Genomic DNA, 25250 nt, shown 5'->3' on the forward strand with positions numbered 1-25250 from the left:
AGGTTTTGTGATTTTTTAGCTCAAAAGCGGCCAAAAAAAGGCAAAAATAACACCATTTACGACCGAAACTTTGGTGAATAATTGCGTTTGTGAATGACAATGAGTGTTAATATAACGCAAACATTGTAAAATCATTTTATTTTCAATCCAATTTAATGATTTTTCAGCTCAGTTTAGCAAAATTTCGCATAAACGGCGTTTTCAAATTGTGCCAAAGCAACCAGAGCAATTTTATCGTAACTTTTGGAAATAAATCGGTTTCCAAAAAACAAAGTAAAACCCCTGAAAAAGAGAAAAACAAATATCATTTTGAGTCTTCGGCTTATTTTAGACGAAACTCCTCAAAATAAACGCATATTTGAATTGAAAAAATCATGCTAAACAGCCCAAAAATAAAAAATTATTGAAATTTTTTACCTTAACGCCCCAAAAAAGTAAAAAGTACATCATTAGACATATCTACTTCTAAAATTTTTCTGCGTATTTTTGATTAAAGTTACGAAATATAACAGCGTTTCGAAAAAAAGGATAAACAATAATTTTACCTAATTTAGTCAAAAAAACTGAGTTTTAACGTGATTAAGTGCTCGAAAAATACAAAAATAACACCACTTTCGACACAATTTCCCGAATTTTGAGCAATCTTGACGGAAAAAACCCTAGTTAAGTTATTGTAAATTATACCCACGTTTCAAAAGTAAGACTAAGGAGGCGGCAAAATGTAAATTGTTCCCAGACTTCGTAAAAACCTAGCGCGGCCCTCATACGTATTATCCTTTTGGTTGTAGAAAAAATATTTGTATGCACTGTTTGTTTTAAATTCTTGCACCCGCCTTCTGAAGCATCTAATGGACTGAATCACACACATGACCACTTTACCTCAGCAACCCCAACACGTCACCCCTTTAGTCATACATGAATTCCTCCACATGCTTTATCATCTCGCTTAATTCACTTTTAATTATCAGTCAATTTTGTGTAAGGGTTAGTAAAACTACAATTTGCTCGTAAACAAATTTATTCAATGAAACTAAACACTAATAATCACATTATTGCAGGGTCTTCCCACGTTACAAATACAAGAAAACTAATATATAAAAATTAATAACACAAACATCCAGTTCCAGTCTTCGATCACTTAAATCATTGTCAATGTGGGTGTGGATAATTAATTAGGTAGCTTCTTTACAACAATAAGTAACAATATTGGATTATCAAATAACTTTCTTTACAACTGGCATTCCGAGGTTTTTCACTGGCGATTGTTTGGCGTCTTTCTCTTTGAGTACTGATATATTCTGTTTCAGCACAAAACTTTTTCCTTTTTGTGCCGATTGCATTACGAATACTTTAGACACGTGGCGATCTTCATCATCGGAATCCGGAATCTCGATAGTTTCCGACACTTTACTGCTCATTTGATCGTCTCTTATTCCTCTCCGCAACAGTTTTATTCGTTGCATTTTGCTGCTAATCATCGATTTTAAATCGCTTTTTTCCGATTCGTAATTATCGGAGAGTTTCTCCTGGATGTAAATCTCGGTCCGCGCCTATCAAAAATCATTACGAAAGCTAAAGCAACGAAATACGTACCCATTGTATGATTTGTTGGGGCTCAGGGAACTTCCGCAACTCCTCGTTCGACATTAGGAACAAACCGAACAACTTGACAATTGATTCGTCATTTTCTAGAGATTCTTTATACGTTTGTAAAAGTGAGTCGAGCGACGGCACGTTACACTCTTGGAGCAGGTCTTCGGGAACACTCTCCTTCTCGTAGATACCAAACTCGCCGCAGAACTATTTTAAAGTTAAAAGATAGTTTCCTAAAATTTGCGCTAACTTACAAAGGGTCCAGGTTCGGTCAAATATCTGGCTTTGACCGGCGTGTTTGTCTTTAGGTCTAGCTGCGTCATTATTATAACATTGATTTTAAACGTTTGGGGGATGGGGCAGAAAATTTGGGACAAGTAGCTACAACCAAACGTTGGAAAATTGCAAATCTTCGTGAATTACTTACTGTATTAACAAATTTTTGGCAAGAGTCACGTTTGGAAACCGGTAACCTCTTGTATTGTTGGGCCAAAAGACCTCAATTTCTTTGCTGTCGCGCTGGCAAGCACCGAAATATCCCAAGTAAGGGATATTAGTAACGATGTATCTGTTAATACTGTGCTTCGCCTTCAACTCTTCGTCACTTAATGCTGTAACGAACGGTGGACAAAGCAGATTCCGGGATGAGGGTTCTGATGAAACGTCATTAGGGACCTCATCGTCTTCAGTTATGTCTATCACAAGTCCGTCGGGTATGCTGTTACGAGGTAGCGTTTCATAAAGCCAGACAGGGCTTCGTTCGTTAAATTTCTTCCCAATTATCTTATTGAACGTCTCAGTGTCGATCAACTTCCCTTGTAAATACCTCAACGTTTCAACATTGTGGTTCTCTGTTTTGAGGTAAGGACCCACAAAGATGCGGTCTTGGTGGTCAGGAACGCAAAAAATCCCAAACGTGTAAGTTTTATAAAACTGTCGGATCTCCTGATTGCGAAGCGTTATCGTTGATCTCACCGTACTTGCCATTTTCACAACATCCAACAAATCTGTGTATTTAATGGAGTAGTTTGATTTGGTAAAGTTGAGGTAACTGAAGTCGGAATTCAGATAAATCATCCTCCACCGACAAAACTTATGAACTCTTGGCAGTGGCACAATGAAATCATCCCCCGGACTGTCTTTATCGAAGTAAATCCGACGTTTGGGCACCTCTTTGATGGTCAAAACAAGAGTCTTCTTATGGTTGTGCATGTCTTTGTGTGTGCATTTCAAAGTTCTCTCCGGCACTAGAGCACTTGAGTTCGTATCGTCGGACAATTTTTTTGGTAGTCGCGAAGTGACTTCGTCCAAATCGTAAACATCACTCGCTGGTTTCGAAACCCCATCTTGCGAAGTAGAGCCACAATCAATTTCAATAGTCTCAGTGTCCCGGTGTGAGGACCGTCTTGGAAGTGGGAGCACGTTCACTTCCATTGCGCCCCCTGACACTGGTTTTATGGACGTAGTAGCTGTCTTGAGCTTTACCACAGGTTTCGACTTCGGTTTCAGTAACACCGACTTATACAGTCGCGAAAACTTAAACGTGCTGTGATTTTTAAGAAGGGAGTTTAGACTAAGATCGTCCGTTTTGCTACAATTGGTTTCGTAGCTGTCCACATTTGTTAGGAGATTCTCAAAACTGGTAGAAGCTTGTGTCTCTCTTGCTCCATGTCTAGCGGACAAATCTTCAGCTTTCTTTAAGCAGTAACCGGAAATCATGTAGTGGTTCTTCCTTGGCGATAATATGACGTGCATAAGGTGGCGAGGTATGTCGTCCGGTAAGGTGTTTGAGACGATCCAGTTGATAAATTCCGATTTATGTTTTAATCTTCTAATGTTGACGAAGTTTCTCGGTGGGAGATAACCGGCAGCGTTGCAGAGAATCGTTGTTCCACTTTCCTTCGCCCAAATGGACATTTTGCGGGTGTTGTAGTTTTTAATCAAGTTTGTCCATGGTAAAATTCGGAGGTACTCTAAGGAAGGTTGGTTGTGGACAAAAGGTATCAAGCATTGGTTTTCTTTGAGGGAAAGTTTGATTTCTCCGTCGAAAATACCATTATTTGCTTTCTGAAACTGTGTTTCCATTACTAGCTTCTTTTTCCTCCGCCTCTGAAGGACAAATTCTTTATCCGGGGAAACGGCTTGAAGGTCATCTGGAGAAACGAAATGAAATTCTTTATTTGGAGAAACAACTTGTATCTCCCTGTCTTCATCAGTTTGATTATCTCGATAGGACAGGACTGTTTCTTTTCCTGGATCGACTGGTTCCTCCTCACGAACAACAAAAGACTGTTTGCGCTTACTTCCTTGCTTACTTTGAAATTGTATTAATGTTGGTTTACTTGCCACCTCAGTCTCTTTCATGACTTGCGGAAGGAAAGAATATGGATTCTTCTTTCGCAACTTTGCATTGTATATAGGATCTTTATTCCGCTCTTTATACTGTGAAAAAACTTTACGGATTCGTGCACAACTTTCACCCGTCTTATATTTGACGACTTCGTAATTAGTTTTCCTCACATTTGTGTCTTTGTTACACGCACAGTTGAATACATTATGAACAAAACAATACGGTTTATCGACAAGTGGTAACCTGTTAACACATCTACCACAATCGTACATTCTATGAAAGAGGCAAAGAGGTTTAATGTTCCTCAAATTCAGCCGTTCCAAAACCACTGAACATTTCTTAACTTTTGGCCTCTTGTATTCAACGTCGGGTTCAGGTTTTACAAAAACATCGTCCACGTCGCCAATATAATCGGTGTATTTCTTTGGTGTTTTTGTGCATCTTCTCACTTTGCCTGATCCAACAAGAATCGTGTCATTGTCAGTGTGAATTACAGTTTGGGTAAATTCTCGTTCCAGTTTTGCCAAGTTCTTCTTAGCTTTATCTTCCAAATGGTTGACGGTGTGAACATGCAGTGAGTTACTTGAAGTATCACTCGGAGGACACTTGCATCCGAACATGCAATCAACCATTTGGCAATGATCGGAAAAAACGCTTTCACAAAGTAAACTCCTGCACACACACCCCATTTTACAGTAAGATTTGGAACAAGGCTTGTCTTCGGTTCCGTTCGTAGCGACATCGATGACTTTACAACTAAGTCGAAGTAGTTCCATGTCGACTTTATTCCGCTTAAGCCTGCGCCCTCTACCTCTAGATTTGGGAGTTCCGTCAGGCACCGGTTCTGGTTCTTCCAAAACAACATCGTCTTCCTTTATTAAACTGTCTTCAATTTCCTTGACTTCGACATAACTGATAAGGTCGTTAAGCACACTTGCAACAATTTTTTCCGGATCTGCTTCAGCAACCGGTGTAGTAGCCGCAACTGGTTCTACTCTCTTTCGTACAATTAGGTGCGTTTGGTTGTTTTTGTAAGGGATGGGGAAAGTGTACGACTTTGGTTCGCTGTCCGTCTTCAAAGCCGTCAAAGCGAAATTTGTTCTATCCTCGGTTATGACACAATCATCAAAAATTGGCACCAAGTGAACCACGTCCGCATCAATCGGTTTGTTGAACTGTGGCGTCACCTCCAAGTAAATCTGGGGCAAAGCTTTCAGTTCAGTTGTCCACTTATCCCGACTGAAGGCATCTTGTAGTTTACATTTCTTGCTGAGAGGTCCAGGCTTGTAACTAACACTCCTCTTCGGTCGTTGGTGTAATGTTGAGAGAAGTGATAGTTTTTTGTTACTTGGAGGTGAGAACTGTTCACTGTTTGATGAGCCGATAACACCCGCGCAACTAGTGCTAGTTTTAGTAGTCACCCACAATTTCTTGTTATTGTAAATGATATGACTATTGCGGTGAAATGGAACATATGGGCCCTCACTCTTTATTTCCTTTTTTTCTCGTTTTTTCGCTTCCTTCGCGTTTAATTTCTCAAATTGTCTCCTCATGTCAGCCAAAGTTTTTGCCTTGATTAGTTTACGCTCTCTTTGGGGAGTTTCCTTCTCTATGACCGGTTCTATTTTTTGCACTTTGACCATGCTGTCAAAAGGGCTGATCTCTTTGGTACTTTCGTTGATTCCTTCTTCGGCTCCTAATTTCGGGATAGGGTAACTAATTTTCAACTGAGCACTTTCATTTTTTAGGAAATCTTCCAAAGAGTCGCTCACAAACGGGGATTTTTCGTTATTTTTGACGGATCTTTTTATTCCAGGATCCTCATTGAAGTTTTCAGAAATGTTTTTCTTCACTGAAATGAGCACTACTTTGCTTGGAGTTTCAGGAGCTGGACTATCATCTTCACTTGACTTGTTTTGGTGTTGATCTTGCGTTTTTTTGAACTTGTCGTGACCTTTCAGTGTAGAAAAATTAGCGTCGAAGTAATTTAAAGACATTTTTTTCCGATAACTTGTAAGAAGGTCTCTAATTTCTTTACTAGGTGAGTAATTCTTCGTAGCATCTTCGATATTATTTACAGTAGGTAACTCAGTATTACTTTCAATTGGCACGTCCTCAACACCACTACTACTAACAGCAGCAAAGCATCGCTCTTCAGTTTTTTCGTTATCATTTTCATTTATCTCCGGAGTTAACCTATCAATTCCTCCAGTGACATCAAGAATAAGAAAATCTGTTTGATCTGACAAGGACACTAAAGAATCATCATTAGTTACAGTTTCCTTGCAATTTTCTTCAAGTATCTTTCCCTCTTCTTCATTATTTTCACGTTCTGTGTCAGGTTTAATCGTTTTTACGTCGCACGATTTTCGTTTCTTTCTCAGATTGTGAAAAAATATCGATTTCCTGTTAAGATCTGGGAGGTAGCCACTACTTTTTTTCATGTTACGTAACGAAGAGAGCTGCATTTTTATTACATCTCTTAACTGTTCTTCAGATCTTGGGAGTTCCTCAACGGTAGAGATAGCCATTTGTGACTGAGCCATGGGAATACTTTCGGAAGTATCGACGGTTGATTTGGATAGTCCACTTGCACAAGAAGCTGAATCTTCTTCTAAACTGTTTACAAGATCACTGTAATTATGTATGTCAGCACTGTTGGACGAGTCTTCACTGAACATTTTATTCTCTTCTTTAATTGCATTTTCGTTAACTCCACTATCTCCTTTTGAATCCTTGTTGACCCCAATTCCTTCACAACTATCTTTTGAGTCTTGCACAAGTAAATCGCTTTTCTCAGTGTCTTTATGATGTGTCGCTGATGTTTTTCGAAGTAGTCGTTCAACAATGTTTTCTCTAATTGTTTCTTCAACTTGCTTATCCTCAATTTCTTCACTACTGTTCTTGCTGCAACTCGCTTCATCCTTATTAAATGTCTCTACTTCAACAACTGCTTCACTATTTTCCACTATTTTTAAATTCTGATCGCTTGTTTCATGTTTTTCTTCAAGCGATTGTGTAAGAATTTCTTCGCTCCCTTCTTTCTTTTTTGCATCTTCCAAAGTTACAGCCTTGCAACTATTAGTGTCTTCAAAATATGGCTTTTCCGGAATTTCGTTACTAGATTCTACCTTCTGAATAGAAGAACTATCACAACTGTTTTCGTCTTTATGATCAGTTTCAGATTTTTCTTCAACTGGTTTGTCTGCGACTTCTGTTGTGTGTTCTTCAGGTGTAATGTCATTAGCACCGTTACTACTATCTACTGTAGAACTTTGGGTTTCTAATATCACAGAATTATCGTTATTTGTAGTGCACTGCTGTTCACGGCCGTTTTCTCCACAAACTAAGTTTTCGTCCTGTTTATTTTCCTGTGATTTGCTCGATTGCTTTAATTTGTATTGCTGAAGTTTAACAAGCAAATCTTCACATGATAAACCCGACGTTTGCAAAAGCTTTTCTATAAGGTCACCGTCCATTTTTGATTTTGTGTTAACCTGAAAAAACCGCTCTTGTAACAAGTTATTTTCACGTTCCTTCGGGCAAAATAAACCCAAAAAGAAACTCAGACGTTAGTAATTCTTTTTTTTTTCATTTTATTAAAATACAAAGTGTTTCAGCAAACTGTTGAATGTGTTACCACAAAATCAAAACTTAACAGATCCGATTAACGGTAAAAGCATTATTTGCACGCTACCCTAAATCATACCGTGGTGGCGTGTTACCGTAATTGCAACTGCGGTCCCTGTAATTTTTCTCAAAAATCACCAGACACCATAACATTAAAATGTTTTCGAAAATAATATGCAAAGATATAGTCATAACTTATAAGTATTTATTTTAAAATTTAAGAATACATGTAAGTAGAAAAATATCTACCAGAAGCTATGAAAAATTCTGGTTTCATCCAGTTTCATAATTTTAATACAAATAATACGCTCAGCACAAACGAAAGTGAAACCATTTAAAAATTCTAGCTTCATGACTATTCATGCAAAATGACTTCTATTTGTATATTTTAACTTATTCAAACATTGTAAACCAAAGTTAAAAGTAAAAAATCTGATTTTTAAAGCTAGTATTTAATGAATATTGTGTTTAGGGTTCAGTTATAGTTGGCAAGGATGGCATTTTTATATGAGTATTCATATTTGTAAAAAATTAAAGAAGTCGTTAAAGGATGTTCCACATAGAATGTGGAATGTATTCTGAATTTAGTTATTTTACATAAATTATTTTGTACGTCATGAAAGCAAAAACATACACTTTTTTATTAATAAATATACCCAGCTGTTTAACTTTTTTTATCGACCTAATTAGAATTCCACAAAAAAAATCGGGCATTTCTATCTAATAGCATATGTATAATGTGTTGCTTCACATTTTTAGAGGTGCTCCATATTGTCAATAAATCGAAACACAAGAATCTTATAATTTTCTTAAGAAAAAAAAGGGAATCGTCCTTTGTTGGAGCTTAATAAAATTTCATTATTGTTTTATTGATTTTAACTGTCATTATTAATTTACAAAATCTGTTACACGTCCTGCACTTTGAATTGAATTTAAATGACCTAATTATCGTAAGAAAGTAACATTTTTGGACAGTTTTATAATTATTGATTATTTATTTGCCGGTTATTTATTGATAAATGAATTAAAGCCAAAAAAACCTGACTGTCAACAAAGTGAATTGCACAATTTGCACATAAAAATCATTAAAACACTTTACTAGATAGTATTTTTTACTAAATACTTCTTGTTACGTTGTATTTTCACCCCACATTCGAAAAAACCGTTCGATAAGGTGTTTATTTTGTGAACTTACCTGATGATGGCTGCTAAAATGGACGAAACCTTACGTCGCCATTTTCCCGACTCGAAATGTTTGCATTCGTTACCCACGTCACGTAAGCCAAATATAAACACTAATTTACCAACATTACCCAAGAAAAATCAAATAATAACCGAATTTTACCCCTGGATGATATTTTTTAATCACGTAAGCTCAACAAAATGGCGGTTATATCACATGTGGAAGCGGAAGCACGCGTTCCGTAATCCTAGTTTCCTGTCCCGCGCATTTGAAGAAATGCCGAGACGTAACCGTATCTTTGCTTAATTAAACCCAATGTCCTTGACGCTTTATCTATAAACTTAGATAAACAAACGGAGCGTCTCACTTACGTATTTAGATCAAGTTTTCAGCCGTTTTTCTTGCATCGATCTTTACGTGAAAATTTTGGGGAAAACCAATCGATTAAGTCGAGCTTACCAGAGGGCGTCGCTGTCGAAGTTTGGTGACAGAAATTTGAAATTTTTTAGAAAAGTGGCGTGTTTTGGCTTCTCAATACGAAAATACCGTCTAAATTTTATATTTCACAGCTAAACAAACGTTATGATCGAAACTGAAGATCTGTATTTTACAGAATTCTAATTCAGAAATAACGATTTTTAAATGGCGTCGCAAGACAAGCCACGTGATCTCATTAGTAGCTTTTAGTGCCTTCTTAGTTTTTGAGAAATTTTCTAAATAAGAAATGTTAGTACTAGTCGGTGTGCTTGTATTTAATTATAGGTACTGGTAATGATTTCAACGCAAGGCTGTGTTTTACACAAACACGGCATAAAACCTAGATGAGCTCGATTTTTATTTTATTATTTTAAGCCCAATTTCTCAATTAACAAAATAATTGTGGTTTCATTTTCCTTAAAACGGATTTCCCGAAAAGCACTTTTTGCACCTCACAGTTGGTAATGAAAAGCAAAGAATAATGGCGAATTATCTTAAAAATTTAACTTTCACAAAAGATTTGAGTTGGGTGTGGGGGAACGGGATTTAAATATTGTAAGTAAACTTACCTTTCGCCATCAATTTGCAACTCTTCTTGTTTTACCTTTTCTTTAACAATATTTCTCGCAGTGAAAAACCGCAATTATTCGTCGCTGTAAAATTGTGAAAAACAATATGGCGACTGCCTTGTAACGGATGTTCCGGTGTAAACGTCTTATGGGTAATTACAAAAAACATGTCCGCCTGATATTAGAAAGAGGGAAAAAAATGTTCCATACAAAAAAGCGGTCATTCTTAAATGAAAAAATGCAGTGATTTACCCGAAACCTAACCTCACTCCCGCGCAGTAATGCAGGCTTTGCAAGGTAGGCATTTTTTCAGTTTAATTCGCATTTGCTAAAGTATTTTTAGATTTCGTATGTTCAGAATGTAAAACCGAATTTCATGCAGCCGCCGCGTTGCTCCAACATTTCGCTTTGCACGCCTCCAACTGCCTTATCAATTCAATGGACAAAGGAAAGCCAACGACCTTAAAAAAACTCCCAGATCTCTACCCCATCCACTTTAAGAAGAAACCCGATTCGGACGTCGAAAGCGACTCAGGAATTGAAGACGTCAACCCAATTAAATTCTGCTTGGTCACAATGGTCGAAGAGGCAGAGCCTGAGAAAATCAGGAAGTACCAGTGCAAATACTGCTCGAAAAAATTCGGGTGGCCAACTGACTTAAAACGCCATATCTTGATACATACGGGCGAAAGGCCCTTCAAATGCCAATGTTGTGATTCCACGTTTACCAGAAATTTTCTACTTAAAAAGCACCAAAGAAAGTGTCATGGGCCAGGTGATATTCCCGACTTGAAGCCGATCAAGTCCAGGAAGCAGGAGAAGAGTAAGATTAAGAGAGTTATGGCGGAGGATATGTAACAAGTATTCACTTCGTTCTTTATTTAAGACTTAAGATTTGCTCCAACTTTTTGTTATACCAAAGATATCTTCTTATGATTATTGTGATTTTTATGCTTGTATTTTAGTGTGTACCAATATCGTGTGCCTAATCCTAGTCAAACAGGGCCAAAATAGTACTTAATAGATATATAAATATTTATAATGACGTCGAATATTGTACAATTTTTTCATATTTTTATCAAATAAAGTGCCTCACAAAAATTCGTTTTTATTGAATAGGAATAAGGACGGATTAAAAGGTGGATTTACAATAAAATACCACATTACCATGTTTATTCTCATATTCTACAGATCACATCAGTAACGTACAATCCATGTGTAATACACTTAAAGTTACTAAAAATAAAATTAAATCGCCATCCGCAAAAATTATCATCTCCTTTTATTTTCGGCACTTCTTCTGGTAAACCTCATTAAGGAAAAATCTTTAAAACCACATGAAATGAAACAGTCGAAAGTAAAGAAATTTAATAATGAAATTTACAATGTAACAATGAGAAATGGGCTAAAATTGTCTATAAAAAGGATATTGTTTTTCCCTCATTTCGAGTCGGTCATCGTGCGACCTCTCTCGTGGATATGGTGACAAGTCCTGTGGTAAAAACATGAATAAAAAATTCTAGAAAAAATTAGTGATTACTCTCGAGCGATGATGTTTTTCTCTTTGGTGGACGGGTTCCATGATTTCTCCATTTTGGTGTGAAAGTTTCGCCGCTGTTGAAACGAAATTAAGTAATAATTAACACGAAGTAATAACTACCTTTTTCTTCTTCTCTTCGCCTCTTCATTTCAACTTGGAGCGCTTCTTCGGTCCGATCCTGTCGAATTTGAACAACATTAAAAAGTCTTTAAATTCGCTGTCGTTACCCTTTTCCTTCCCAACTTCCGTTCTTTCCTCAACTCTTTTTCCTCGTCGCTCAACTTTTCCCTCTTCTCTTTCGCTTTGCCCGACCTTTCTTTTTTGTCCGTTTTCTCTAACATGTAATCGAGTTGTTGTAGTTTCCTCTCTTCGTGTTTCGAACTCTGCAGACAACCAGGGGTACTGCATTAGACGTGCGGGTTGAGACAGTGTTGCACAATAGCAGCCTCCGCTGGCGCTTGCTTTGTACTAGCTGTCAACTCGACTTGCTTTTTGGCACAACACCAATTAAATCTCTATAGTTTTATAACAGGTAAGTGATGGTCATTAGCGTGCATCGGATTTTGCTTTTTCTTGAATTACATTCGTCTAAATAATTCCATCTTCCGCTGGCTCACAAAAAAGTCACGCAGTTTCAGGGCATTCGGATTTACTACAATAAATTAACTTATTTTCCCAACTACGACATCTTCCACATTCTCTTCGTTTCCTTAGCTCCTTCCAGCCGTCGAGCCATTTTAATTACAACAAATTTCGGTGAACGTCCTTCCATTTCTTGCCCTAACGTTTTAAATGGCACACACACGCGTTAGCGGTAAGTAATTAGGAAAAAAACATTAGTTTATTGCTAGCAATCAAATACCGAAACCTGTGACCCCTTCATGGTTGCAAATCAAGACGCGTAAAATATAAACTTAACAAATAGAAAGAAATAATCAAATATGTCCCATAATATCATGTAGTAATAGAACTATAAAACATCATAAACATCAGTATAAGAAATGAAATGAAAAATACGAAATAACAACTAGCGTAGTAGATATAAAAAACACATTACAAATTTTATTTATACGCACAAAGTCAAGAGATAGATAAATGTAAAATATTTGCTCAAAATAATTCCGCTCACATAACTATAAAATAAAAATAGTGAATAAAGACGAATTTTATCCACGAAAAGGCTTTTGAGTGGATAAAGTTTCTTCATTCACGTGTATTATACAATATTTTTTCCAATTCCTATTAATAAAATGCTCATTTAATACATAAAGAGTTATTTAATCCCAGTAAAATTTTTATTTCATTGTGAATACAAAGTAAATGGCAATTAGTCCTGAATCAAATTTTAATTCGCGAATATAAATCTTATTAAAAAAACAAGTTTCATCAAAGGAATGAATAAAAATAAATCAAAAGATTGAATAAATTATTTGTTCATTTTATTCGTCCTCTTGATTAAACTATTATTTCAATAATAAACTTTAACATAAAACAAGCATTTTATTAATCGAGCTTGGAAAAGGAAACTTTACCACAAAAGTTTTCTTAAAATAGAAAAGTGATTGATAAAAATTGTCATGTTTTTTATTTGTGTTTAGACCAGTCTGGGAAAAAGAATAACAAAAATAGCCGGGAAGTAACATTTGCAATTGTTTTTTTCAAATTATGTAGTTTCACAAGGGTGGAGAAACACATTCTATACATACTCGTAATAAGCAAATGGATATTTCTACACTGTAAGTTACACTCCTCTATACATAATAGAATATCATTTTATGCATTCGACACTTCAAAAAAACATGAAGTCGGATTTATTGGACCGTGTTATTGAATACTCATTAAGGAATGCAAAAAAAAGTTCCTTACAAACGCAACCAAGTTCTTTAATATTTTAACAAAAAGTTTCGTCTAACAACAACAATAAAGACATGCATTTATATCTTATGAAACAGAAAAAATAATCCATAACATCTAAAATAATTCGGCATGACAAAACCAAAACGGAAGCAATTTCAGTACAAATAAAATTATTTAAGGAATGTAATTCAATAAAAAGAGCTGCACGTCACCGGAGAAACTCCGTACTTAATCCGGAACCTACCTGTAACTGGCTCCCATCCCAAAATTATTAACAAAATGGAAGATTGGGCTGATTGCAGACTGTCCCTTACACAAGTGTCACTTTTTGCCACTTTTACATAAGTGAATCTTCATGCACCTTCGCTTGCGTCTTCTTCACAGCCGATTCCATTCCCGATCTTCATCAACGGACGAATTCACTCCAACATTACTCCGGCGATTATAAGAATCGATCGATTTTTTTAAACGACAAACTTCTTCGGAAATATTTACGACAATCAGAATTTGTGATTTGATTTGGTTTAAATGTGAGGAGAACCCGGTGATGAAAAACAAAAACTCGTGCAGGACTTGGTGGCGAAATTAGAGCAAAAAGTTTATCAAACACACAAAGCACTCGAGTCTACAACACTTTTTGCGACAGATTTAAAACACTTTAACGGCACGACTCAGCCCAATCTCCCAGTGTCGGACAAAGAAAATACCAGAGAGGGTTTCGAACCCTGAAATCTGCATCGTTGTTACGTCACTCCGATACTAACCTTCAAAGAAGAACCATCCATTTTTCTTCTTTTAACTTCTACACAAAAAAAATTAATCAATACCACCAAACTGACCCAATTATTTTACCTCTATCGGTCTCGGGCTCTTGACTATGCCTTCCCATACTACTTGACCCATTATTGCTACCACTTAACCCGATTTCGCGTTCATCTCGCACTTCTCGATAGTAGTGACTGCCTCTTTCGTCATAGTATCGTTCCACTTGTCTGTCGCTTGAATACCGCATTTCATCTTTCGGACTGATTTCAGAATAGCGCTCCTCCTAAACAAAATCCAATGAAATAACACCAAAACAACAAAACTCGCAATGAATTACTCGATACTGTCGTTCTTCCTGTTTCGCCAATTTCTCCTCTTTACGCTCTCTACGTTTCTCTCTTTCGCGTTCTTTCTCAAAATCGTCACGTTTCTCCTCCCTTCTGTGTTTTTCCCTCGGTTCGGGGCGTTCCCACCTAAATAAAAACACACTCAAAAGGGAAATTTGCACCAAAATCGAAATACTAACGCGTTATAATCGCCAGAGCTTTGGGAACCTTGCGACGTTCGTGAAACGACTTTAAGGTCCTCCGCTTTGATTTTTTTCTCGCTTTTGTCCTTCATCTCTTCTAAAATCAGCTCAATGAGTAACAAATAAATTGACACACACATAATACCTTTAACTTCGCCGTTATGTTTGCTAGAACCTGCCTCACTTTTAGCTTCATGACTTCTCACAACCTAACAGAATTATATTGTACGATTGGCAATTTTGTTTGAATGGTTAATTACCTTCTCTTTCTCCACCAAAATATGGAAATCGCTCTCTTTCACCATATGCCCGCTCATAATCCTCTGTTTCAACAACCCCAAGTAACTACTAGACAACGTGAACAAATCCTGTCGATTGTTCTTCTCCTCATCTCGCACTTTTTCGATCCGTTTTTCAATAAATTGCCCCACCTTTTGCAACACGGGGAAAAATGGAATGATCTTAATTAGGATAATTAACGAGTTCCTGATTTGTACGTAATCTTTCGAGTCCAAGCACGTGACCATAGCCTTTGCTAGTTTATAGTGCCATTTATGACAAACATGCCTGTAATTCTCATAACCGACATTATCCAAATTGTCGGCATGTTGGTTATTTAGACGATATTTAGTAACAAAACCTGGATAATTGGCACATTCTTTCTCAAACAACTCTTTCGACTTGTGCCACCGCATTACAGTCTCGAGCATTGCGTACAGAAATCGCCCATAACGCATCGCCTCATTTTCGGTACACGAAGTAATGGAATATGTGACGTCGCAAAAGAGCTAAATCAACCGAAATCACGCAAAATTCCAAACAGATCACACAACTTACCCTGTCGTAGCACAAAAGCGTCGAAAAATTCGGCGTTTTCAGCATGTGAATCACGTGGACGAACTTAGCGCAATACACGGCATCGATCGACGTGAAAGTGCATCTAGGGAACAAACACAACTGCAAAAACCGGGTTATTGTTTCGTTTTTGGCCGATTTTGCCGATCTTGACAGGAACCAACTGTCCTTCTCTTGCTTCAACCTATACATTACTTTCTCCACGTGTTCGTGTTGTTTCTTCTTCTCGTCTTGCAGTTTCTCGACTAGGGTCAAGTAACGTTCTTGCTCTTTTTTACCTTTGTTGTTACTCGATTCTATCGTTGCCAACGATTGTTGGCGCGTTTTATTCACGACTTGTTGGTACGTTTCGTCAGGTACGTAAAGATCATACATTGTTAAAGACCAAAAGGTTGATAAAAATTGGGGCGAAATGTCCTCCCAGATTTTCGGGGGGTGGAGCGGAATTATAGATTTGTGGACCGGTTCCATCACTTCGTTCACCGCTTCGAAATATTTCTGGTTTTTTACGTTCGTTGAGAGTTTCTTGTAGTTAGGGTCAGATTTACGCAACTGATCGTACTTTATCTAAGACAATTAACTAAATAAAAGCCAAAAAAGGGGGGAAATACTAACATTTATGGCATGGTTGAACATGGGCCTGGCCAGGAAGAAGGCAACTTCGTTTGGAATATGATAATCGAGGAGCATACTCTGGATACTTGGCAATTTATTCACATACTCATCAACTGAAAGAGAAGAGCCGAGAAACGTCCCAAACTGGACCAAAGTGTCCTGACATTGATCGGCCAATTTCCCGACCAATTTCAAATGATTCTTCTGCGTTTCCCGATAGACAACACAATAATTTTGCTGGGCCATCAGTAAACACAAAGCCACAGCTAGATTATGCTCAGACATTGCTTCCTTAAGCCGCAGTGATGATTTTTTAGTGTTGCGAACTTGACTCAAATAACCGGCCTCGGCTTTCAGAAGTTCGCCCCCTGCCATTGCGTTCACTTGCTCCATGGTCAAGTCTTCGGCGGCTTCAACACCTGCCATTTTCTGGACGATTTCTTTCAAAATCAGCAAATCCAAACTGAAACTAGTTATTAACCCAGCGAACGTCACAAATGAAAAGTACCTTTTTTGCGCTTTAAGTTGGTTGGCCACATACTGCAAAAGCCCGGTCAATTCTATGATGTATTTTTTGTAAACAGCGCCACAAAAACTCGAGAGACTTTGTAGCCACGAAGAGATCGAAGTGCTATCATGTTTTACCCGTTTCTTGTCGGCGTTCGCTAGACATTCAACGAGGCAAAAGCCCAAAACATCGTACGATAAACTCGTCAGATATTTCAAAGAGTCGACCACTGGGTGAATCAAATTGCTATAAACTTGAATTTGGAGTAAAATGTAATCGAACAGAAATCCCGGTGAACAGTGGGTGAGTTTGCCAATGAGGCGGCCTACAGGTTTGATGTTTTCCTTACTGACTCGTTTCATGATATTTTTGATTTGTTTTTCGGAATCTCCGCGCTTTCGTAACAAGTCGGGGTATAAAGAATACGTCTCGTTTTTCCACCGGCTGTAAAGACAGTACCTATTCTGATATGGGTAGAGTTTGAGGACCGTCCACACTTCCTCTGCGATGCAACAATTGCAATCCATGTACGAGAGTGACGACAGTATTGTCGTGTCCAACAAAGTCAAAATATCGTAATATAACGTATCACCAGACGGACAAGGCGATTTTGACGACTCTACTCCATAGGAATTTAACGCCGCTTTGGAAATTCTTATCACTTTGTACATCAAAACGGGATCAAAACGGAGCGAAGCTCCTAAAGTAATCAACATAGGAATGGCATGATCTCGAAGTTCCAAAAATGAGGTTGCTTGTTTCGGGCTGAGGGGATTTTCATGGCGCGGGATAGGTTTTCCCTTGATTTTTGGTCCCAACTTACAAAATCTATAACAACCAATGTGGAAACCTCACAGCTAACCCTACACTTAACTTACTCTCTATAAACAGGTTCAACGATGTAATGCAACAATTTGCACAGTGCTAACGCGATCGGTTGGAATGACAGTGCGTAGTGATCAGGCAGACGATTTATCAAATTTTTCGCATTGTTCCAATCACCGACTGAAAGCAACGCCTCGCAAAGCCCCAACTTTTGGTTCGCGTTAAATTTTTCCATGAGATTTTCCGGCTCTTCGGGCGTTTCTTCCTTCTCCTTATTATTTATCGAGATCACTTGTAGCTTACGCACGTATTCTTTTGCATCTTTCATCGCTTTATCACACTCTTTAAACATGATTTTATCCTCAGGTGTTAACTATAAATCAACCATGAGCCAACAAGTCTTGAAAAAATCGTTTCATTACCCAAAGATAAATGTCGTCCAGTGATATAATGTTATGTTGTAACAACTGCGCCGTTAATACGTATAGAGATCGAGGAACATTTGTTTCGCTACTTCGCAAAAAAGTGAATTTCGATGCTAGAACTTCACTCACGATTTTCGGGTCTTTCATATACGAGCATATTAGAGGGACGAAAATTCGCGCGTCTTTTGGTTTATTCTCAAAACTCTCCAGAATTATATCAAGGACTCGGTTTGGGTCGAGGTTGAAGCAACCAATTAATGATTGAACTATGTCTAGGACGTCCTCATGACTGGTATTTTCGCCAAACTCTTGGTTCAATTCCGTTTGTAATTTTGCGAAACCCTCACATTCCTCGCGAAATAAGTTAAATTTGCGCTGTTTGTAGCTAAAAATAAAATTCACTTATAGGTGATTTTTTTGTAAATGTACCGTTTTTGAGAAAAATAATAAAATGTGTTAATATGTAGTCGATAACAGCGCAGACATCGCATTATAATATTTGCACTTATTACTCGTATTTGTCGTAATTTAATGTAAATTGTTTTCGTAGAATTTATTACTAGTCCAACTTGACAAATCATAAATTAAACTAAAATTTACGATAGATAATATAAAGACAAATTTTTAATCAAAGTGTCATTTTTTTTTAAATGTGTTATGTAATTGCAGTGCCAAACTCATTATAACATTGTGTAATAAAAATATATAAACTATCTTTTCTTTAACAATGAACAATCACCTATTAAACTTTTGTTTTTTTGTAACTTGTTAGCATCATCCAAAATCTCAAATATTTCTCTTATTTGAGACAGTCTTAATGCACTTGCTCTAGCACGTCATTGGAAAACTAATTTTGTGCTCCAAAATTAATTTTCCCTACGTTGTGCGGTTCAAACTTAGAATTATACTTACTATAGTTTTGTCTTCACTTTAATAAACTTTGAATAAAACGTTTTGTTTTTCAAGATGCCAACTTCTTGTAGCGTGTCTATTTCTAACCGTTCCTTCAACAATTGGTCTGAAAGCAACTAAATTTTCTGAAAATTAGATCAGCTTCTAACATTTGGCTAAGACGTTACCTTTTCACATTCTTTTATGATAAAACACAAATTGTTCCTTTCTTTTGAATCGTCGTTACTGCTATCAGGTATGCAAGAAGAGTCTGTGATACTTAAAACGTCTAAAATTACCGAAGGAACATCAGGATGTAAAGACTGCAAAAAAAACTTGAGTTTTTGTGACTCTTGACTACAACAAGCTTACAACAAGCTCCTGGAGCGTTGAAACAACAGCCTCCACTTTCAACTGCCCTTTGAGTCCTTTGTCAATCAACATATTTATGTTGGTTATGAGACTTGAGACTCTCCCATTTTTGTCAAAAACCGGGGACTTGGTGTCATCTTTCAACAACTGCATGCATGTTTTAACACTGAAATAAGCAGGAACCTTAGCGTTGACCACTCATTATAGAATTAAACGCAAAATCAACAATACACAAACGTGTGGACATTGACTCGTGTTTGCAATTCCCACACGTATTAACACACGAAACGGATGCAAAATTCGAGCAAATGAACCTAACCACATTATTTCAGTGAAATGTGCACTTACAACTCTGTTTTTCCCGATTTTTCCCAACTTTTCCAAACATCGTTACTAACAACACCTGCCATTTTTAGCAACCAAGCGTCATTTTTCCCAACATGGGCGCCCACGCGTTGCCAACAGCGAACCAAAGACCCCAGATTTTCGAAACTTGGAGCAAAAAGCACCAAATTTTGGGCAAAATGTCAAGCTTTCGGAATTGTGGTTAAGAACAATCAAATTTTTTTTGTAGAGAATTATGTAGTAATTGCGTTTTTTGCTTGCGGTTTTACGTCCGAGTGGATGTAGTTTACGGTTGTTCAGTTTCTGTTATTTGGGGAAAATTCGGAAAGACCGCAAGTTTTTGAATGCAAGGTTGTCTCACGGTATCACGCGAGTCGCAATCAACCAACAAAAAATTTGCGTTTGTAAAATGTGGACGCATGCGTCCTCAAATCCTCAGTATAGAAGCGAGAATGGAAGAGGGTGCAGGTGATGCTGTGACAGAGCTACTAAGTGGGGTAGATTTCGAAAATACCAAACACCAAAAGGTCATTTCGAACGGATACGGCCCCTACTCCGGAGGCTACGCAAATGGATATACGGTGAATAATTATTTGTGGATACTCGGCACGTTTTCCGGCTTTTTGGGTGGCTCATCAAGCTATTAACATTTCATTAGTGCTGACCAAATGAAATTGATCCTTATTATTAATAATTTATTATCCTTGCAGTGCATCAATAAGAGGAACGTGTACAGAGGATCCGAGCAGAATGGACATGTGCTGGTAATTAAACACTGGCCTACATTTTTCTAAATCTCACTGTAATTATTTTGCAGGCATCGTCTGACGAGGAATGCACCGCCAAAAACATGAAGGGACCAATAAAAAACGTGAGTCTAATTTTGACGCCGTCGAAATTATTTATTGCTACTCGCGGCAGTGTTTATTTTCCTCAAAAAATTCCAACAACGCAACGCAATATCATTTAAATTTTTTTCAAATTTTCTGAGAACGCGATGAGGCGTCCTTATCTGCAGATTAAGTAACACGAATTCTTAGATAAGGACGGGACAAATATTACAGCATATACTCATTTACTTTCACCTTCGTAGTACAATCCAAGCATTTATTTTCAATAAACCAAATTGTTTATTCTTGATTAGAATATCTATTAGCTGCATAAACATAATCTCTACCATGTGTTTACAACGTATAAACACGTAAAATTCGATAATTGTTAGTTTTCCAGTAGTTCAGGCCATGAGACGGCTAATAACACACATTAAACCTTGTCGTTAACACTAAAGCTTTTATTTTGTGAGATAATTCTTTCAACATGTGCACACAGATTCATTATTTGACCCAGAAAAGCGCTCGGAAAGTTTGAATCTGCATGCGCCAGTAGTTAAACATTCCTCCTTGAGATCAACAAATAATTCTATTTAACGAGGTGCATACAGTTTATTTCCTGTACGTGTAAATATTTACGCACGGCACTATCACTCAAGATTGTACTTTTTAATTTATTAATTTTAACAGCTCTGTTTTGAAATTAATAATGTAATAATAAAGTCAAGGTTTTGAAGGTGGCGAAAATACTCGTTATTTTTTATTTTAATTATGCCTGGTTGGTAACACCAAGTTTGATAACGGAAGGAACTATCATTTCACTTGTGTTTTATGATAATTTCAATGACGTAGTTATCACGTTCTAGTCATGCTTAAATTCTAAGTAAATTAATTAATAACTTTATTAAAAGAGGATCTTACTGAAACTGTTTGCATTTATTTTTTTGAAGGTCAGGTCACAATACTAATGAAAATTTCGGTGATTTTTACGACTTTTTGTTTTCGATTATGGAAGTGGCTTGGCAACATTACCTACAACTTTTTATGACTTAAAAATGTTAAAGTGTTTTTTCTATTTATCGTGCATAAATTTAAAATATTTAATTCGCTTTGAATCAACTACATTCAGAGCGTTCCATAGTTGATACATCGTTTATCAGAAAACAATTTAAATATTTTAAATGAACCACGATGAGTAAGGTAAGTTCTTTACAAAAAATGATAATGATAACGTAATCCGATTAATGCGATAAGAGATCTCGATTACTTAAGCAAATAATGATTCATTTCCTAACGCCGAAAACATTATCGATAACATCAAATTTCTCATTGTCATGCTTACTCGTCCCCTAATCAAACAAAAATTTAATGATCTCTTTGTACGAAAAATATTTATTTTAATTACAGGGTTATGTAAAAACAACTTTAAAGGAACCGCTAAAAACCCGAATATTGAAAGAATCCTTCGAACCACCGACTCTCCTCACAGCGGCTTTAACGCACATTAGTTTCTATATTTTAATGTTTCTCGGTTATTTGAGCCAGGCCTTGTTTCCACCAAAGATAGTCAAAGAGAAAAATCGGGACGGTTATCTCCCTCTGTTTGATAGATTTGCAAGTTTTTACTCGCGTTATGTCTACCGAAGAATAAGGGATTGCTGGAACTACCCCATTTGCAGCGTTCCGGGGAACGAAGTGGTTTTGAAAGACAGGGTCACGAACGACAACGGATGGACCTTTGAGTGAGTTTCTTCGTGGGGCGGTTTCACAATTGTATTAATTTTTGTCAGGTTTACCGGCTCTAAAACCAAATGCTTGAACTTGGCCTCGTACAATTACCTCGGTTTTGCGGAAAATTCCGGCCCTTGTGCCGAGTTTGCAATTGACGCGATTTACAAATACGGGGTCACCACAGGTGGTACTAGACAACAGTACGGCACTTGTGATTTGCACGTCGAATTGGAAAAATTAACTGCGGAGTTTTTGGGCGTCGAAGACGCAATTACCTTCGGAATGGGTTTTGCAACAAACGCCCTCAATATTCCGACGCTGTTATCACCCGGTTGTCTCGTTATCAGTGACGAGAAAAACCACGCTTCGCTCATTTTGGGGATTCGTTTACCGGGGGCCACTGTCAAAGTTTTCAAACATAACGGTTATTAAAATAACAATTGAGCGATTCATTTGTAATAGAATTTTTATAGATGTGAAGCATCTGGAGCAAATTTTGCGCGAGAGCATCTACAAGGGCCAGCCGAGCCAAGAGGGGTACAAGCCGTGGAAGAAAATTTTGATCGTGGTCGAAGGTGTCTACAGTATGGAGGGCACAATCGTCCGTTTACCTGAAATAATAGCACTTAAAAAGAAGTACAAAGCTTATTTATACCTAGATGAAGCGCATAGCATCGGTGCGATGGGCAAGCACGGCCGAGGCATCGTTGATTATTTCGGGTGCGACCCCAAAGATATAGATATTTTGATGGGGACTTTCACCAAGAGTTTTGGCTCCGCTGGGGGCTACATAGCCGGAACCAAAGAATTGATCGATTTTTTGCGGAAGAATAGTTTTGCTTCGAAATACGCCTGGGCCATGGCGCCACCTGTAGCCGCACAAATTATCGCAGTTTTGAAAATACTGATGGGACGGGATGGTACTAATGAGGGACAGAAAAGGATCGAAACGCTGGCACGCAATACGAGGTATTTCAGGAGGAGGATCGAACAGATGGGGATTATTATACACGGGAATGAGGATTCGCCGGTTGTTCCGATCCTTGTCTACCTCTACTCGAAAATTGCGTGAGTGATTTTTTTTTAAATTGGACTAAAGTTGTGCCAAAAAATATATAGGCAATGCTGTGTTCTTGGATAGTTTCTATTTTGACATTTAAATTTGATTGTCATGGTTGCCAAGTTAAGAAAACCAATCTGACGACAAGAAACACAATCTTTAAGAGCCACCCGGTATATTAAAATTAATATAGTCAATGTAGTTTTTTCACAAATATTTATTTATTTTTGTTTTGAAGTCAAAATGTTTAGATTTAATTTGCTGTTAATAATCAACTAAGAGCATTTGGGGGAAAGATTAATTATTATTTTGTTTTTGTAGACTGTATTCAAAATGCTTTTACAAACACTACTTCTTTTGCTTTCTCCAAATTTACACTCTGCATTTTTTTTTGTTTTGAATTTTTCCAGATGTATTATTTTTCTACTCTTCTCTAGAATTTTTTAAAAATCTATTTCTGTTTTTTTGTAATTTGGATTCGCGAAATTTCTTTAGATTACTTACTTATTTTATACATATAAATTCGATTCTTTTATAAATCCTTTTCTAGAGGCTTTTTTACAATTATTTTTTAAACCCTACTCTAAATAATTTTATAAACACCTTTTTTATATTTATTCTACAGTCTTCAAATTCTTTTTTAATTCTACTCTCTCTGTGTCAAAATTTTTCTATAAATTTTGTTTAGACTTTTTCTGAATTATTCTCTAGCATTGTTTCTGTACTTTTTATATTTTTCATAAGATTTCTTTCTGATTCTTTTCTAAAGCCATTTCTAGATCTTAGTTCATTTATTTTATAGGTAAATTCAATTTTTTAGATTCGTTTACTAGCTTTAAGCCATTGCAATTAAGAACCGTAGAAAAATCATGAAATTTGTTAAATTGTTTGAAAAACTTGAAAAAGCTATTTCTTGTGAAAAAAGGCTTAACAATTTTTTGTCCAAAGAACTTTTAATTCAGTTTGATGTCCTTGGCCAGCATCCGAGAAATTGTTCCGTATCCTTGAATCACCCTCTATATATACCGAAATATTTTCAAAATATGCAGCAGAAACGAAGCTATAATAAAAAAATTAAAAAAATATATCCTAGGATATTTAAAAACGTTCAAACTGCCGCCGAAATCTCAAAACAAGAGTTTGAAACTTGTATACGAGCGGAGTAGCGGCGAGTGTAGAAACAAACACCAGTTTTAGAAGTTAAAAAAAAATAAAAAAATTATTTTTGCTTGCAGAGCTATGGTCAGGACGCTGATTAAGGAGAAAATCGCAACGGTTGGTGTCGGATATCCGGCGACGCCGTTGATGGAAGGCCGGATAAGGATCTGTCTGTCAGCCGCACACACCAAAGAACAGCTCGACTACGCCTTGGCTGTTATCGAAAAAGTTGCAGATGAGATAGGGTTGAAATATTCGCGCAAGCCGATTGATCCAACACCTATCGATTATGACAAAATCAAGGTGTATGTCGACTAAATTTTAAATCAAATTCATAGCTTAATTACGTCTGCTTGTTAAAAATTTTGATACATAGGCAAGATATTTTTTTATTGAATTTTTGATGGTTGAAACTTTTATAAACCTTTATTACAGATTATACACATTTCGCGTACATTGTATATTACAATGTCCGTAACATACCCAGTCCATAATTTTACATCGGAATTTCGTTGTTTAACTTAATGTAATAGTCGTCTAGTTTTTGTTTGTAAAGTGTTTTATTTATTTTTTATTTATAGCGCATGTTCATTACACCGCTCTACTTGCAGATGAATTTCAGTATTGACTAAATTAAGGCACAATTACAGTATTAACGAAATTTCTGCTTTTCATAGAATACAAGGACTTACATATCATAGTTGCTTTATAGTCTACTACACTAGAGATAATGCTTAACAAGCAAAAACGCTAGAAATTCGTTTAATTTTATTTAGTTATTTATATTGTGTCGTTTTGTCAATTATTTTAAGGAAAAAACGTTAATCATTCATTCCCGTTATTTTTACTGAAATCCTACTTATTTTTATATTTTATTGCAGTCTCTATTTTACCCGTTTTGTGTTTTCTACACCTTGCTGTTATTGTTAAAGATTAAAATAATAAATCTTTACATAAACAGTCGCATGATTATTCGAAAAAACCCTTTTTTCAAAAAATTCGACAGTGTAGCCAACTATGGTAACCTTGACACGAAAAATCATTAAAATAATTCGTTGAAATTAAACGCAAATCCTCATTTATATACACAAACTTAGCATAATTATCTCGTTATTAAACTACTGAATAATAATGATCTACTG

General features: G+C 36.7%; 4 protein-coding genes across 8 annotated transcripts; 2 read left to right on the plus strand and 2 right to left on the minus strand.

The window, feature by feature from the left end:
* Nucleotides 1-1000: 1000 nt before the first annotated feature.
* Nucleotides 1001-9921, minus strand: ocm (over compensating males). 2 transcript variants are annotated; one of them, XM_008194410.3, is made up of 5 exons: nt 9803-9921; nt 2021-7440; nt 1848-1974; nt 1594-1800; nt 1001-1550 (listed from the first exon to the last, which is right to left on the minus strand). In XM_008194410.3, the coding sequence occupies exons 2-5, from the start codon at nt 7420-7422 to the stop codon at nt 1215-1217; spliced, it is 6072 nt and encodes a 2023-aa protein (XP_008192632.2). In that variant the 5' UTR covers nt 7423-7440; nt 9803-9921; the 3' UTR covers nt 1001-1214. The 2 variants fall into 2 exon arrangements, with proteins under 2 accessions (XP_008192632.2, XP_008192633.2); XM_008194411.3 differs by lacking the exon at nt 9803-9921 and adding an exon at nt 8769-9300.
* A 35-nt stretch (nt 9922-9956) lies between these two features.
* Nucleotides 9957-10903, plus strand: LOC103312815 (zinc finger protein 264). 2 transcript variants are annotated; one of them, XM_008194412.3, is made up of 2 exons: nt 9957-10099; nt 10146-10903. In XM_008194412.3, the coding sequence occupies exons 1-2, from the start codon at nt 10084-10086 to the stop codon at nt 10658-10660; spliced, it is 531 nt and encodes a 176-aa protein (XP_008192634.1). In that variant the 5' UTR covers nt 9957-10083; the 3' UTR covers nt 10661-10903. The 2 variants fall into 2 exon arrangements, with proteins under 2 accessions (XP_008192634.1, XP_008192635.1); XM_008194413.3 differs by having other exon boundaries at nt 9960-10099; nt 10185-10903.
* Nucleotides 10904-10958: 55 nt separating this feature from the next.
* Nucleotides 10959-19488, minus strand: tho2. 3 transcript variants are annotated; one of them, XM_008194415.3, is made up of 20 exons: nt 19333-19488; nt 18988-19150; nt 18801-18935; nt 18634-18749; nt 17719-18106; nt 17350-17669; nt 16472-17299; nt 15964-16426; nt 15331-15915; nt 14754-15281; nt 14639-14702; nt 14491-14590; nt 14302-14437; nt 14052-14247; nt 13964-14001; nt 11570-11725; nt 11463-11520; nt 11343-11416; nt 11233-11294; nt 10959-11105 (listed from the first exon to the last, which is right to left on the minus strand). In XM_008194415.3, exons 1-20 carry the CDS (start codon nt 19392-19394, stop codon nt 11075-11077), a joined length of 4503 nt encoding a protein of 1500 aa, XP_008192637.2. In that variant the 5' UTR covers nt 19395-19488; the 3' UTR covers nt 10959-11074. The 3 variants fall into 3 exon arrangements, 2 of the variants coding, with proteins under 2 accessions (XP_008192637.2, XP_008192636.2); XM_008194414.3 differs by having other exon boundaries at nt 18985-19150; nt 19333-19487; XR_010335475.1 differs by lacking the exons at nt 10959-11105; nt 11233-11294; nt 11343-11416; nt 11463-11520 and having other exon boundaries at nt 11583-11857; nt 13444-14001; nt 18985-19150.
* A 100-nt stretch (nt 19489-19588) lies between these two features.
* Nucleotides 19589-25068, plus strand: LOC663309 (serine palmitoyltransferase 2). Its single transcript, XM_969364.5, has 7 exons — nt 19589-19910; nt 20040-20093; nt 20147-20200; nt 21567-21901; nt 21950-22314; nt 22364-22958; nt 24186-25068. Exons 1-7 carry the CDS (start codon nt 19674-19676, stop codon nt 24424-24426), a joined length of 1881 nt encoding a protein of 626 aa, XP_974457.3. The 5' UTR covers nt 19589-19673; the 3' UTR covers nt 24427-25068.
* The last annotated feature ends 182 nt before the right edge of the window (nt 25069-25250 follow it).

This window comes from Tribolium castaneum, chromosome 9 (assembly GCF_031307605.1).
Source record: "Tribolium castaneum strain GA2 chromosome 9, icTriCast1.1, whole genome shotgun sequence".
Taxonomy (NCBI): Eukaryota; Metazoa; Arthropoda; class Insecta; order Coleoptera; family Tenebrionidae; genus Tribolium; species Tribolium castaneum.

Coding starts and splice junctions, on each gene's coding strand:
- ocm (XM_008194410.3), bottom strand. CDS start 7,422: ATGGACGGTGACCTTATAGAAAAGCTTTTGCAAACGTCGGGTTTATCA. Junction 1,801..1,847: donor TGACCGAACCTGGACCCTTT/GTAAGTTAGCGC, acceptor ACTTTAAAATAG/TTCTGCGGCGAGTTTGGTAT. Junction 1,551..1,593: donor CCCAACAAATCATACAATGG/GTACGTATTTCG, acceptor GATTTTTGATAG/GCGCGGACCGAGATTTACAT.
- tho2 (XM_008194414.3), bottom strand. CDS start 19,394: ATGGCAGGTGTTGTTAGTAACGATGTTTGGAAAAGTTGGGAAAAATCG. Junction 18,107..18,633: donor AAAGTGAAGACAAAACTATA/GTAAGTATAATT, acceptor TTTTATTTTTAG/CTACAAACAGCGCAAATTTA. Junction 14,248..14,301: donor AGGAAGAACGACAGTATCGA/GTAATTCATTGC, acceptor GATTTTGTTTAG/GAGGAGCGCTATTCTGAAAT.
- LOC663309 (XM_969364.5), top strand. CDS start 19,674: ATGCAAGGTTGTCTCACGGTATCACGCGAGTCGCAATCAACCAACAAA. Junction 20,094..20,146: donor AGCAGAATGGACATGTGCTG/GTAATTAAACAC, acceptor ATTATTTTGCAG/GCATCGTCTGACGAGGAATG. Junction 22,315..22,363: donor CAAAGTTTTCAAACATAACG/GTTATTAAAATA, acceptor GAATTTTTATAG/ATGTGAAGCATCTGGAGCAA.